We start from the raw sequence: 15,842 nt of genomic DNA, 5'->3' as shown, positions 1-15,842 counted from the left end.
GCCCACCCTCAATCACCCTGCCCCTCCTCACCCACAGCCTCCCCACCCTCAATCACCCTGCCCCCAGGCTCCCCGTCCCCAGTCACCCCATTCTCAATCTCCACTCCTCCCCTCACTGCACCTCCTCTTGTCCTCCGATCTCCTATTGGGGGTTGGATTTACCTCGAAGGCCATGGTGACCATCAGCTCCTGGAGAACCTGCAAATTAGGAGAGAATTAGAACAGTAAAACCCCCCAAAAAAAAACAATCCCCCAAAAACCCCAGCCCCCCCAAAAAACCCCAACCCCCAACCAACCCCCAGAAACCCCAACCCCCCAAAAACCCCAACCCCCCAAAAACCCCAACCCCCCAAAAACCCCAAACCCCCAAAAACATCAACCCCCAAAAAACCCCAACCCCCCCAAATCCCCAACCCTAAAAACCCCAACACCCCAAAAAACCCCAACCCCCCCAAAATCCCAACCCCCAAAAACCCCAACCCCCCAAAAAACCCCAACCCCCCAGCTTGTCACACAACAGTAAAACCACCCAGAAAAACCCCAACCCATCCAAAAACTCAACTGTCCAAAAACATCCCTAAAACCAGCCCCACAATCCCCCCACTGTACCGTCCTGCGCCCTAATCCCCCACTGTACCGTCCTGCTCCCTAATCCCCCACTGTACTGTCCTGCGCCCCAATCCCCCACTGTACCGTCCTGCGCCCCAATCCCCCACTGTACCGTCCTGTGCCCCAATCCCCCACTGTACCGTCCTGCGCCCCAATCCCCCACTGTACCGTCCTGCGCCCCAATCCTCCACTGTACCGTCCTGCGCCCCAATCCCCCACTGTACCGTCCTGCGCCCAATCCCCCACTGTACTGTCCTGCGCCCCAATCCCCCACTGTACTGTCCTCGCCCCAATCCCCCACTGTACTGTCCTGCACCCCAATCCCCCACTGTACCGTCCTGCGCCCCAATCCCCCACTGTACTGTCCTGCGCCCCAATCCCCCACTGTACTGTCCTCGCCCCAATCCCCCACTGTACCGTCCTGCGCCCCAATCCCCCACTGTACTGTCCTCGCCCCAATCTCCCACTGTACCGTCCTGCGCCCCAATCCCCCACTGTACAGTCCTGCGCCCCAATCCCCCACTGTACCGTCCTGCGCCCCAATCCCCCACTGTACAGTCCTGCGCCCCAATCCCCCACTGTACCGTCCTGCGCCCCAATCCCCCACTGTACCGTCCTGCGCCCCAATCCCCCACTGTACTGTCCTGCGCCCCAATCCCCCACTGTACCGTCCTGCGCCCCAATCCCCCACTGTACTGTCCTGCGCCCCAATGCCCCACTGTACTGTCCTCACCCCAATCCCCCACTGTACTGTCCTCGCCCCAATCCCCCACTGTACCGTCCTGCGCCCCAATCCCCCACTGTACTGTCCTCGCCCCAATCCCCCACTGTACTGTCCTGCGCCCCAATCCCCCACTGTACCGTCCTGTGCCCCAATCCCCCACTGTACCGTCCTGCGCCCCAATCCCCCACTGTACCGTCCTGCGCCCCAATCCCCCACTGTACTGTCCTCGCCCCAATCCCCCACTGTACCGTCCTGCGCCCCAATCCCCCACTGTACTGTCCTGCGCCCCAATCCCCCACTGTACTGTCCTCGCCCCAATCCACCACTGTACCGTCCTGCGCCCCAATCCCCTACTGTACTGTCCTCGCCCCAATCCCCCACTGTACCGTCCTGCGCCCAATCCCCCACTGTACCGTCCTGCGCCCCAATCCCCCACTGTACTGTCCTCGCCCCAATCCCCCACTGTACCGTCCTGCGCCCAATCCCCCACTGTACCGTCCTGCGCCCCAATCCCCCACTGTACCGTCCTGCGCCCCAATCCCCTACTGTACTGTCCTCACCCCAATCCCCCACTGTACTGTCCTCGCCCCAATCCCCTACTGTACTGTCCTCGCCCCAATCCCCCACTGTACTGTCCTCGCCCCAATCCCCCACTGTACCGTCCTGCGCCCCAATCCCCTACTGTACTGTCCTCGCCCCAATCCCCCACTGTACTGTCCTCGCCCCAATCCCCCACTGTACCGTCCTGCGCCCAATCCCCCACTGTACCGTCCTGCGCCCCAATCCCCCACTGTACCGTCCTGCGCCCCAATCCCCTACTGTACTGTCCTCGCCCCAATCCCCTACTGTACTGTCCTCGCCCCAATCCCCTACTGTACTGTCCTCACCCCAATCCCCCACTGTACTGTCCTGTGCCCCAATCCCCCACTGTACCGTCCTGTGCCCCAATCCCACACTGTGCCGTCCTGCGCCCCAATCCCCCACTGTACTGTCCTCGCCCCAATCCCCTACTGTACCGTCCTGCGCCCCAATCCCCCACTGTACCGTCCTGCGCCCCAATCCCCCACTGTACTGTCCTCGCCCCAATCCCCCACTGTACTGTCCTGCGCCCCAATCCCCCACCGTACCGTCCTGCGCCCCAATCCCCCACTGTACTGTCCTGCACCCCAATCCCCCACTGTACTGTCCTGCGCCCCAATCCCCCACTGTACTGTCCTCGCCCCAATCCCCCACTGTACCGTCCTGCGCCCCAATCCCCCACTGTACTGTCCTCGCCCCAATCCCCCACTGTACCGTCCTGCGCCCCAATCCCCTACTGTACTGTCCTCGCCCCAATCCCCCACTGTACCGTCCTGCGCCCCAATCCCCCACTGTACTGTCCTGCGCCCCAATCCCCCACTGTATCGTCCTGCGCCCCAATCCCCCACTGTACCGTCCTGCGCCCCAATCCCCCACTGTACCGTCCTGCGCCCCAATCCCCCACTGTACCGTCCTGCGCCCAATCCCCCACTGTACCGTCCTGCGCCCCAATCCCCCACTGTACTGTCCTCGCCCCAATCCCCCACTGTACCGTCCTGCGCCCAATCCCCCACTGTAGCGTCCTGTGCCCCAATCCCCCACTGTACTGTCCTGTGCCCCGATGCGCGCTCAGTAAACACTGCCCCAGGGGATGGGAGTGTTTTGGGGGATGCGAGGAAGTCACACGGATACCATCCACAAACCTTGAGAGGCATCAGTGAGAAACCTCCGAGCTACCAGAATTAGAGAGCCAGGACTTTGTAACCTCACTATCCCCAAATTCATCCAGGGGCCCACGATGCTCTTTCAGGAGCTCACCTTCCACTCTGTGCAAAATCTCTGGGTTGGATTCTCCACAGCCCTGCCCCAAAATCACGCTTGGCACGGGGGCGGAGAATCGAAGCTCCCGATGGAATCGGGCCTGGCGCCGTTCCATAGAACATAGAACATTACAGCGCAGTACAGGCCCTTCGGCCCTCGATGTTGCGCCGACCTGTGAAACCACTCTAAAGCCCATCTACACTATTCCCTTATCGTCCATGTCTATCCAATGACCATTTGAATGCCCTTAATGTAGGTGAGTCCACTCCTGTTGCAGGCAGGGCATTCCACGCCCTTACTACTCTCCAAGTAAAGAACCTACCTCTGACATCTGTCCTATATCTATCTCCTCTCAATTTAAAGCTATGTCCCCTTGCGCTAGACATCACCATCCGAGGAAAAAGGCTCTCACTGTCCACCCTATCCAATCCTCTGATCATCTTGTATGCCTCAATTAAGTCACCTCTTAACCTTCTTCTCTCTAACGAAAACAGCCTCAAGTCCCTCAGCCTTCCCTCATAAGATCTTCCCTCCATACCAGGCAACATTGTGGTAAATCTCCTCTGCACCCTTTCCAATGCTTCCACATCCTTCCTATAATGCGGCGATCAGAATTGCACGCAATACTCCAAATGCGGCCGCACCAGAGTTTTGTACAGCTGCAACATGACCTCATGGCTCCGAAACTCAATCCCTCTACCAATAAAAGCTAGCACACCGTACGCCTTCTTAACAACCCTCTCAATCTGGGTGACAACTTTTAGGGATCTATGTACATGGACACCGAGATCTCTCTGCTCATCCACACTACCAAGAATCTTACCATTAGCCCAGTACTCTGTCTTCCTGTTATTCCTTCCAAAATAAATCACCTCACACTTTTCTGCATTAAACTCCATTTGCCACCTCTCAGCCCAGCTCTGCAGCTTATCTATGTCCCTCTGTAACTTGTAACATCCTTCCGCACTGTCCACAACTCCACCGACTTTAGTGTTATCTACAAATTTACTCACCCATCCTTCTACGCCCTCCTCCAGGTCATTTATAAAAATGACAAACAGCAGTGGCCCCAAAACAGATCCGTGTGGTACACCACTAGTAACTGGACTCCAGGCTGAACATTTCCCATCAACCACCACCCTTTGTCTTCTTCCAGCTAGCCAATTTCTGATCCAAACTGCTAAATCGCCCTGAATCCCATGCCTCCGTATTTACTCCATAGCCTACCATGGGGAACCTTATCAAACGCTTTACGGAAATCCATATACACCACATCAACTGATTTACCCTCATCCACCTGCTTGGTCACCTTCTCAAATAACTCAATAAGGTTTGTGAGGCATGACCTACCCTTCACAAAACCGTGTTGACTCTAATCAAATTATTCCTTACCAGATGATTGTACATCCTATCTCTTATAAACCTTTCCAAGACTTTGCCCACAACAGAAGTAAGGCTCACTGGTCTATAGTTACCGGGGTTGTCTCTACTCCCCTTCTTGAACAAGGGGACAACATTTGCTATCCTCCAGCCTGCTGGCACTATTCCTGTAGAGAAATCCCATCCGACCCAGGGGACTTATCTATCTTCACACTTTCCAGAATTGCTAACACCTCCTCCTTATGAACTTCAAGCCCTTCTAGTCTAGTAGCCTGAATCTCAGTATTCTCCTCAACAACATTGTCTTTTTCCTGTGTGAATACTGATGAAAAATATTTAGCAGCTCTCCTATCTCCTCGGACTCCATGTACAACTTCCCACTACTGTCCTTGATTGACCCTACTCTTACCTTAGTCATTCTTTTATTCCTGACATATCTATAGAAAGGTTTAGGTTTATCCTTGATCCTACCTGCCAAAGACTTCTCATGTCCCCTCCTGGCTCTTCTTAGCTCTCTCTTTAGGTCCTTCCTAGCTAACTTGTAACTCTCGAGTGCCCTAACTGAACCTTCACGTCTCATCTTTACATAAGCCTCCTTCTTCCTCTTGACAAGTGATTCAACTGCTTTAGTAAACCACGGTTCCCTCGCTCGACCACTTCCTCACTGCCTGACAGGTACATACTTATCAAGGACACGCAGTAGCTGTTCCTTGAACAAACTCCACATTTCCATTGTGCCCATCCCCTGCAGTTTTCCCCTCCATCCGATGCATCCTAAGTCTTGCCTCATCGCATCATAATTGCCTTTCCCCCAGATATAACTCTTGCCCTGCGGTATAAAACTATCCCTTTCCATCACTAAATCGAATTGTGGTCACTATCACCAAAATGCTCACCTACCTCCAAATCTAACACCTGTCCTGGTTCATTACCCAGTACCAAATCCAATATGGCCTCGCCTCTCGTTGGCCTATCTACATACTGTGTCAGGAAACCCTCTTGCGCACACTGGACAAAAACGGACCCATCTAAAGTACTCGAACTATAGCGTTTCCAGTCAATATTTGGAAAGTTAAAGTCCCCCATAACAACTACCCTGTTGCTTTCGCTCCTATCCAGAATCATCTTTGCAATCCTTTCCTCTACATCTCTGGAACTTTTCGGAGGCCTATAGAAAACCCCTAACAGGGTGACCTCTCCTTTCCTGTTTCTAACCTCAGCCCATACTACCTCAATTGACGAGTCCTCATCAAACGTCCTTTCTGCCACCGTAATACTGTCCTTGACTAATAATGCCACACCTCCCCCTCCGGGCCCCGAATAACCGTGCGTCCGCGAATTACGCCGTGCGGCTGGGGGGCCATTGCCAGAGGCCGCCCAGCCATACTCTGCTCCCGACCGGCCGAGTTCCCGAAGGCGTGGAACTAATGTGGTCTAGCCGGTCGGGACTCTCGCGAGGTCACTACGGACTCAGTCAGCAGCCGCCCGGGTGGGGCGCATGGGGGGGGCCTTATGGGCGGCCGGGGCAGCGATTGGGCCGGACGGATCCTCGGGCCCGCGGCAGATCGGGGGGGGGGGGGCGTAGTTTGCTTGTGTTGGTCCGCGGCCCGGGTCCGTCATGGCGCTCGCCGTGGCCGCTGGAGGCCGCCACCCTCCGCATGCACGGACTCGGAACCGGAAGTGCTGAGTCCCGTATCCACAGCCAAAGCTGCGTGAAGCTCCCCGGGTCCCTGCCAGCCCCCCCGGGTCCCTGCCAGCCCCCCCCGGGTCCCTGCCAGCCACCCCCGGGTCCCTGCCAGCCCCCCCCCGGGTCCCTGCCAGCCCACCCCGGGTCCCTGCCAGCCCCCCCCGGGTCCCTGCCAGCCCCCCCGGGTCCCTGCCAGCCCCCCCCGGGTCCCTGCCAGCCCCCCCCCGGGTCCCTGCCAGCCCCCCCCCACCGGGTCCCTGCCAGCCCCCTCCCGGGTCCCTGCCAGCCCCCCCCCGGGTCCCTGCCAGCCCCCCCCCCCCGGGTCCCTGCAAGCCCCCCCCCCCCGGGTCCCTGCCAGCCCCCCCCCCGGGTCCCTGCCAGCCCCCCCGGGTCCCTGCCAGCCCCCCCGGGTCCCTGCCAGCCCCCCCCGGGTCCCTGCCAGCCCCCCCCGGGTCCCTGCCAGCCCCCTCCCGGGTCCCTGCCAGCCCCCCCCCCGGGTCCCTGCCAGCCCCCCCCCCCCGGGTCCCTGCCAGCCCCCCCCCCCCGGGTCCCTGCCAGCCCCCCCCCCCGGGTCCCTGCCAGCCCCCCCCCCCGGGTCCCTGCCAGCCCCCCCCCCCCCCCGGGTCCCTGCCAGCCCCCCCCGGGTCCCTGCCAGCCCCCCCGGGTCCCTGCCAGCCCCCCCGGGTCCCTGCCAGCCCCCCCGGGTCCCTGCCAGCCCCCCCCGGGTCCCTGCCAGCCCCCCCCGGGTCCCTGCCAGCCCCCTGCAGGTAAGTGAATCGCGTTGTTTTTTTCCCTGGAAACCCGGGAGTGCAGCGCCTACGCTTTTAGGCCGGTGTGGCGACCAGGCCGGTGGCGATATAGCCCCACTTTTGGATAATCCGGCCCACTGTGATTTTTATCCTATTCAGAAATCTGACTGAGAGGTTGACAGAGGAGGGGATAAGGCACAGTGAGCAAAGAGGTGGTGATGACAGGAAGTTTCGGGCTGCGAGATTGGAGGAGGATTATGGAAGGAAACTGAGGGAAGTTAAAGGAAGGAGTGAGAGTTCTCGGGTATTGAGGATTATTCACCAATTACTCACCAGCTGATCCCTTGTGTCCTGGCTCTCCTGTTAACCCCGGCATTCCACGAGGACCTGCTTCACCTGCGAGGAGCCAAGGAACGGCCATTAGTGCGGTTCGCGAGCTTCTTGGCCGTTCAGAGTGTCGTTTCGGGCACCATTTCCTGGGTGTTTCCCGACAGCCGCTCTGGCGAGACTGCGGCCTCGCTCTAACGGAACTTAGTGCCAAATATGAGCCCCCCCCACCCCGAGCTCCTCGCCAGCTGATTTGTCAGACTCACACCTGGCAGCTCCCCGCTAACAATGAGGAGCTGTTTAAATGCTCCCTCCCCCCCCCACTCTCAGTCAGCACACAGGCAGAGCAGCGCACAGTCCTGCTCCTCGCTACGGGGACGCTGACCTGGCCTGGCTTCTGCACTCTGTGGAGGAGAGAGGGGACCTGCTGTTTCTTCGAGGGGGCTGTAGGTCCAGGAGGACCACCAGGGCGGCAGTGGCAGCAGCTGTCAGTGGGCAGTGTGACCAGGGTGTACAGTGCAGAGGCTAAGTAAACACCGGCCCCCTGGCATCAGTTCCGCCTGCCAATCCCCTAACCTCGGACCCCGCCCCCCCCAAAGGACAACAGCTGGTACCTTGCACCCTCCCCACATCCAATCACTGCGCTTGTTCCCCAGCGCATCCTGGTGCCCACCAGTACAACGCCTCCATGTCCAGGTGGGTGTCTGTCGTGTTGGGTGTTCTGGTCGACAAACAGGTCAACACGGCTGGAGATGGTGTAACTCTATTTTATTAACAACTCAACTGTAATAACATACTGTAAGCTTGGGTACGTGCATTACCAGCTAATCTGTGGACCCTGTCCTATCACTATCTAGGTGATGCACTCAGCACATGGTGAATGTCTGTGTTGCAGGCTGTGAGCTCTGTGCTCCGAGCTGGCTGCTGCTAGAATGAGCGGGAACTCTCCTGTCCCCTGTCTTTATAGTGGGTGTGCTCTCACTGGTGATTGGCTGCGGTGTTGTGTATGCTGATTGGTCCCACTGTGTGTCCATCAGTGTGTCAGTGTGTGTGTGATTTCACCATGATATGCTGATGTATATCATGACAGTGTCCACACATGCCACCGGCCATAGCCCCCCCCCCCGATGCACCAAGTGTGGGGGTCACAATGCTTTGTCCCCACAGGAGGTTAGCCCATAATAGGTGTGAAAAGGCCCAGATGGGAGGCAGAGTACCAGATATCCGAGTCCTCACCCCTATGAGGAACGGGCCCTGGCGATCTCGGGGTTGCCCGAGGAGAGAGCAGTCACCGACAGCGAGGTTGACCTGCGTCACAGAGGTGGGGATCCACTGACCCTTCACCCTGATGACCTGTCACAAGTGAGTTGTTCATGTCAGACAAACGGATCCCTCCCTCTCACTGACCACATGTCCATTCCCACAGGATCTCCACCTGGTGAGGCCGGGCCATTCGGAGTAGCCGCCCCCCCCCACCCAAGAGACCACCGCGGAGGAGAGCTCCGGGGAGACCAGCGAGATGTCACGGCTCCACCAGCGGAGACACACACCCCGGTGGGTGACAGTAATGGACAGGCTTCTGGGGCACAATCCGGTGAGCACCGCACAGCTGCTGATGCACATCTGGTGGAGGCAGGAACCCCCACAGGAGTCAGCGGCTGGAGGGCTGCTGGATCCCAGGACACAGCCGGGTCCCAGCCAGATGCTGTGCCTCTGCACAGGGTTACCGCGGAGCTGAGACAGGCGCTGGGACACGGCTGTGAGAATCAGGAGGGGACGCCAGCGACATTCCAGCGAGTGCACAGCCGAGTGGAGGAGTCCCAAAGGCCACCGAGGCCAACACTGCTGGGTGGTGTCCGCAGTGGAGACCCTGGAGCATGACGTTCGCAACTTGAGTGGTGGGGTCCAGGGCGTGGCTCAGTCTGTGACGACCATGACTGAGGGCCTCGACATCATGCCCCAGTCGCTGAAGGACATGTCCCAGACACAGGTGGACATTGCTGAGGTACTGCAGAGCGTGGCCCAGTGACTGAGGAGTATCGCTGAGGGTGCTACCATCATGGTGAGACAATGGGGAGCCACCAGGACTGGGTGAGCCAGATGATCCATCTGCCCCTCCGTCCCGTGGACACCCCCATTGCCCTAAGGGCACCGTGTGGGAGGAGGAACACTGCAGGCAGACTTGGGGCCTGTCACCAGGGAGACGATGGTGGTCCCCAGTACTTCCGAATCCCCCCTCCTGACACTGGCGTGTCTCAAGGTCAGCGGACAGGACGGCACAACGATGCCAGTGATACCGGTACGTCTGCCTGGGCCATCTGGCTCCAGGTCCTCCACAGGACGTCCGCTAAGAGCATCAAAGGCCACAGGGCGCAAAAAGCAGCACGCTGCCTCCACCTCTGATGTACATCGTGGGACACTCCGCAACACTACACCCCGTAAGATCAAGAAGATTGAGGATCACTGAGTGGCCACTACCAGCAGCTACAGGCAATGAAGTTGCAAATGTTCACCATTAACCATGTTACAACTGGTAAATGTGAAGCCTCCGTCACGTTATTCTGCACCATGGGCCCCCTGTTATCCTCCGCTCCCCCCCCCCCCCCCACCTTCCCCCCCGGGCACAGTGATCGATGATCAAACGCCCCCGATGCAGACCCCGTTCAGTGGATGGGTGTGAGCGCTCTGTCCACACAGGAGTCAGACTTTGACACAAACTGAGGAGCTCCAGAGCTTTCCTCACAGCGAGAGATCCTCACTCGGGCAGCATGGTAGCATTGTGGTTAGCACAATTGCTTCACAGCTCCAGGGTCCCAGGTTCGATTCCGGCTTGGGTCACTGTCTGTGCGGAGTCTGCACATCCTCCCCGTGTGTGCGTGGGTTTCCTCCGGGTGCTCCGGTTTCCTCCCACAGTCCAAAGATGTGCGGGTTAGGTGGATTGGCCATGATAAATTGCCCTTAGTGTCCAAAATTGCCCTTAGTGTTGGTTGGGTGGGGTTACTGGGTTATGGGGATGGGGTGGAGGTGTGGACCTTGGGTAGGGTGCTCTTTCCAAGAGCCGGTGCAGACTCGATGGGCCGAATGGCCTCCTTCTGCACTGTAAATTCTATGAAACTATGAAACTCTGTGAAACTTCTCCTGCCTTGTATACTGACCCTCTGACAGTGCCGGCACAGGCATGGGGAATGGGTGGGAAGGCGGGGGGAGGCAGTGGGGAAGGTCAATGGGGGAGGGGTGAATGGGGGGGGCGGGGAGGGGTGAATGGGGGGGCGGGGGAGGGGTGAATGGTGGGGCGGGGGAGGGGTGGGGGGGAGAAGGGGAAGGGTGTGAGCTGACAGACAAAGTCTCGCCCTATGGGAAGTGGGCGAGGGTGAGGGCCTCCTTTTCCTCCGGTCTCCGGCTGCTCCCGCTGGTTTTCCGAGGCTCGTCCTCCAGCCCTCCCGGGTCTGGCCCCGGCTCATCCTCCTCAGACGAGGCTGCTGTCCCTCCTCCTCCTCCTCTGGCATGTCGCCCCGCTGCTGTGCCAGGTTTGGGGGCACAAAGCGGGAGACCCCCTGCGGGGTGTACTGCAGGGCACCACCAGAGTGGTCCAGGCATGGGAACCGCATTGTGGGCGGTCTGATGCCCCAGGTGGCTACATGGACCTCATTGTATCTGGTCTCCGCCAAGGTCTCTTTGAATTGAAGGAGAGAGACCAACAATCAGTTTGGCTTCTACCCCAGGACCCCCAAATCCCCAGGTCTCGCCCACACCTTTGTGTCCCGCCTTCTCTCAGAGTGCCAATCAGAGGCCAGTTGTGCTGGAAAACCTCGCTCGGCACATTTACCTCTGACTGTAGCAGGAGCCCCGCGACCCCAGACCTCCCCAGGAACATTAGAGAGTCTGTGCTCAGGTGTCCTCCCTGACCCTCACACTCACCCTTTGGTCGGGAGGATGGCCCCAGTACTGAAGCCCAGCTCTGAGTGTTTGATTATTTGGCATAAACTGAGTGATAAATCCCAGCGAGTGATCCTCATTCTCCTGCCTTGTATCGTGACCCACTGTCATAACTAACAAGGCCAATTCCTTATTTGCAATAGCCTTCAGCTGTGCAGCTGGAGGCTGTTCACAGTCAAAGGGAGTTAAAGCGACCTTCAGCATAGAACCACGGACAGGGCTCTGTTCCGGAAGTGTTTGGTGTGTCAGGCAGGCTGCAGCTGTACTTGCCCCGGTTATGTGTATACACAATATTGAAGGATGATTTTATGCCCCACACACGCTAAGCCCCTTACGCCCCCCCCCAGCCCAGGGGCGACCACTGACCTGTGATGTACAGACCCGTGTTCAGGCCCATCACACCTGGGGGAGCCCCCACACCCTCTGCCACCTCCCCCCCCCCCCCACCAACACTGGGGTAGCAGCTCCAGTGCCCCTGGGCTGCTTGCCGGGAATGGAAATGGCTCCTCAGCTCCCATTGCGTCAGATTCCTGTGTTTAAATAGGAATGCTAAACGACATCCACATGGTCTCGAGCTGGGGAGCCGATTAGTTCCCGGGAGGCCATTAGATTGGACTTCCATCTCGTTAATGAGATGTAAATTGGTCTTAATTGGTGTCAATGATCTTCGTGCCATGTTTGGGAAGGGATCCGGAATCTTCCACCGGGAGTGGGCCGGTTAGATAGGCAACCGAAGCGTGCCTGGCGCGGATCCCAATTTTGGCCTTTCTCACAATTTAACCGGCGTGCTGGGCGCACGTGTCCGTTAAACCGCATGCTCGCCACTCTTCCTGCTCTGAGTTTATGATCAAGGTTATGCTGCTGGGGCCACCTGGTACTGGGGAGAGAATCCAGATTGTCAGGCGGGCCTCCAACACCCCCTCAGAGCAGCCAGCGAGCGAGTGTTGATCGGAGAGTCATTGACGAAACTCCCCCATATAGTCGTGGAATCCCGGCTGGAACGTTTTCGGTCCTGGGCCTTGCTGTGAGTAAACGCAGACCAAAAGAACTCACTGGGTCACAGAGCACTCACAGATAAATCACATCATTTTTTTCAAATGTCTTTGTATCCTTTCAGTTATTATTTATAAAATGATTGGAGATGTTTTGAGACCGTTTGACAGTCAGTAATCATCCGCTCGAGTAGCAGAGTTTATTTACTTTTCAAGTGGCTGGGAGGTGATGCACCAGCAGAACAAGGCACCAAGCAACCAATAGCGAGAGCAGCCCGGTGGAACAGAGGTTAGCACTGCTGCCTCACAGCGCCAGGGACCCGGGTTCAATTCTGGCCTGGGGTCGCTGTCTGTGCGGAGTCTGCACGTTCTCCCCGTGTGTGCGTGGGTTTCCTCCGGGTGCTCCGGTTTCCTCCCACAGTCCAAAGATGTGCAAGTTAGGTGGGGCTACAGAGATTGGGTGGGGGAGTGGGCCCAAGTAGTGTTCTCTTTCAGAGGATAGGTGCAGACTCAATGGGCTGAATGGCCTCCTTCTGCACTGTAGGGATTCTATGATTAGTTGGATAGAAAACTGGTTGTCAGACCTAAAGTTCAATACTCCCTTGAGACATTCACTGAAACATCATCAAAATGTAATTGCTGCTTGGCAACACTTGTGGGCAAGTGACATCACTGAGCTCAATACTTTTTGTCCATCATTATGTTCCTGGAAAAAGGTTACTTACCGTGTAATCCACGAGAACCTCGCTCTCCAGTATCACCTGAAATTTAAACATGAGGGAATAGTTACAAAACTAAACTAATGAAGAACATAGAGCTGAGGTTTACACATCAAACTAAAATCACCTTCAATACAGTCACTGAGAAAATGGAAATTGCTGTAACGTTAAATCAAACTCCGTACCTTTAACTCCGGGAATACCACTCAAACCTCGATCACCTGGAGGAAAGAGGATGTTAACAATGTCAGGGAGTGCTGCAAACACTCCACAAAAACAAGACTCATTCTGTAATGAACTACACGGGAAGCTGAGAAACAAAGGGACTGTCAATAACAGCTACATTGAGGCAGCCATGGTAGCCATGTGATGCATTGACCTGTGTAATCACACAATATTACAGCACAGAAGAAGGCCATTCTTTGAACAAACTATTCAATTAGTTCCATTTCCCCCCCCTTCCTCCCATAGCCAAGCAGGTTTGTCTCTTTTCAAATCTTGATCCAATTCCTTTGCATGAGACAAGTCATACCCAGGAATGGTGATAGTGGTGTCTGGGACATTGTCTGTGAGGTATGATTCTGTGACTATGTCAGGCTGTTGTTTGACCAGTCTGTGAGAAGCTCTCCCAATGTTGGCACGAGCCCCCAGATGTTAGTGAGGAGGACGTTGCAGGGTCGGCAGAGCTGGGTTTGCTGTTGTTGTTTCCGGTGCCTGGGTCGATGCGGGTGGTCCGTCCGGTTTCATTCCTTTTTGTTCCTGTGTCGTGGTTGGATACAACTGAGTGGATTGCCCGGGCCTTTCACCGTCAACCACATTGCCGTGGGTCTGGAGTCACATGTAGGCCAGGCCGGGTAAAGTGTCAGATTTCTTTCCCTAAAGACAGTCAGAAGCTTTCCCCAGGGTGGAAGAGTCAATTACTAGGGGAAATTGTTTTAAAGTGCGAGGGGTCAACTTTAGAGGAGATGTGCGAGGGATATTTTTTTTCCACAGAGGGTAGTGGGTGCCTGGAACTCGCTACCGGAGGAGGTGGTGGAAGCAGGGACGATAGGGACATTTAAGGGGCATCTTGACAAATACATGAATAGGATGGGAATAGAGGGATACGGGCCCAGGAAGTGTAGAAGATTGTAGTTTAGTCGGGCAGCATGGTCGGCACGGGCTTGGAGGGCCGAAGGGCCTGTTCCTGGGCTGTACTTTTCTTTGTTCTTTGCAAACAACATTAGTGAACCAGATGGGTTTCTACGACAATCGACAATGGTTTCATGGTCAGCTTTAGAATTTTAATTCTAGATTTCTAAAAATTGAATTCAAATTTTACCATCTGCCCTGGTGGATTTGAACCCAGGTCCCCAGAGCATGACCCTGGGTCTCTGGATTACTCCAGTGATAATACCACCTGGCCAACACACCCATGACCCTCGAGTGAGAGTTGCTCGAATGTTGCGTGGCCAGAGTCAGGCCAGTAAAGTTCAAAGTAGTCCAGGAAAGGCCACTAGAAACTAAAATAGATTCACAGAGCATTCCAGAATTAATTAGGGACCAAAGAAGTCATAAAGCAGGAGAATAAATGGTGAGGGAGATGCCCCACATAACCAAAGGGCCCGAAGGAAGGCAGGTTATTGACCTGGAAAGGAAAAGGTTCAGGACTTTCCTGAAAAAAGGCTGGCAGAAATCTTCTTTTCCACATTAAATAGGTACAAAAGGAATCCCCAAACAGATGGGTGGACTGGAAGTGAGATGCCTCACTCAGTTGAACAGCCATAAAGGCACGTAACTCCACTTACACTTGAGGGCAGAAGTGTTCAAGGGCCATGGAGCAAGTTAGAAGAGTGCCCTCTACAAAGCCAAGGACTGCAGCTGGGAAGCCATTGGACCAGGGAAGTTACCAAATTGACCGAGACAGAGTGAGGATGATGTCTCATATTATTGAAGGGCCACCAGGAGGTGCAGTGAGAGCTGACCCTCCACCAGGTGGCAGTAGTATCCCAAATGACACAACACTACTACATAACTGACCAACAGAGGGACCTTCCCAGAATGGGCTTATACTCACCCCACGTAACGTAGAATGGACAGTTAGTCACTATATTTAAAATGATCCATAACAACCTCCCACACTACAGCTCTGTAGCCCTACCTGGTACGGATTGGGAGTGGCCCGGCCAGAAGGCCATTTTCCTATCATCTGAGCACAGGAAGTCTGTCCAAGTTCGGGAGTGGGCTTGCCCGCCTGTTGCCGTGCTAACCCAAAGCACTTAGCAACTGAAGCTGGAACTCTCCAGTTGTGCAAGCATCCGAGCCAGACCCTGAACCTGAGTCCCCTAAAGAGGGCAAAGCCCCCTTACAACACCCCACTCTTCTGGCAATCAGCCAGAAGGAGGCCATGTTGTTATCCTCCTCTCAAGTCTGAGTGTGTGAAATAAACTAACCTTCTGAGTTTATCCTATCGTTTACTGTGGAGTTATTCATAGAGAATTGGATGACACTAAAACTGAGCGTTTGGGAAATATGCCATCATTTCTCAAGGGGGACTCAAAAATCAAAAATACTCTTCTGTGCATGGTCAGGTGGTGAGTGGAGAAATCAGGGCTGTTAAAATTAATCCCCCCTCCTGTCCACCTTCTCTGCTCTAATGAGATCAATCCCTGTTTCTCCAATCTCTCCATAACTGAAGTCCCTCATCACTAGTCCCATTCTAATAAATCTCGCTCCGCACCTTCTCCAGTTAAAGGCCCTGACATCCTCCCAGAGTGCGGGGCCCAGGATTAAGCACAATACTGCAGCTGGGGTCTAACAGATGTTTTATAAAGTTTTAGCTTCACTGAATGTTGATGCAATGGTGTTGCAATGAATGCATGTGAATTATTTTGAGAGACA

The 15,842-nt window shown here is 55.9% G+C and overlaps 1 protein-coding gene across 2 annotated transcripts in view; it reads right to left on the bottom strand.

Annotated features, from left to right (window-relative positions):
- LOC140393375 (uncharacterized) overlaps positions 1-15,842 on the bottom strand; it is a 288,449-nt gene that overhangs the window by 117,821 nt on the left and 154,786 nt on the right. For both annotated transcript variants that reach the window (XM_072479760.1, XM_072479759.1), the window contains exons 28-31: positions 13,148-13,183; positions 12,969-13,004; positions 7,322-7,384; positions 163-198 (exon numbers count right to left, since the gene is read on the bottom strand). In XM_072479760.1, the coding sequence (XP_072335861.1) occupies positions 163-198; positions 7,322-7,384; positions 12,969-13,004; positions 13,148-13,183 (171 nt within the window). The remainder of the gene's footprint in view (positions 1-162; positions 199-7,321; positions 7,385-12,968; positions 13,005-13,147; positions 13,184-15,842) is intronic.

This window comes from Scyliorhinus torazame, chromosome 16 (genome assembly GCF_047496885.1).
Source record: "Scyliorhinus torazame isolate Kashiwa2021f chromosome 16, sScyTor2.1, whole genome shotgun sequence".
Classification (NCBI taxonomy): Eukaryota; Metazoa; Chordata; class Chondrichthyes; order Carcharhiniformes; family Scyliorhinidae; genus Scyliorhinus; species Scyliorhinus torazame.
The sequence above is the reverse complement of the archived record's forward strand: the minus strand, read 5'-3'. Positions and strand labels throughout refer to the sequence as shown.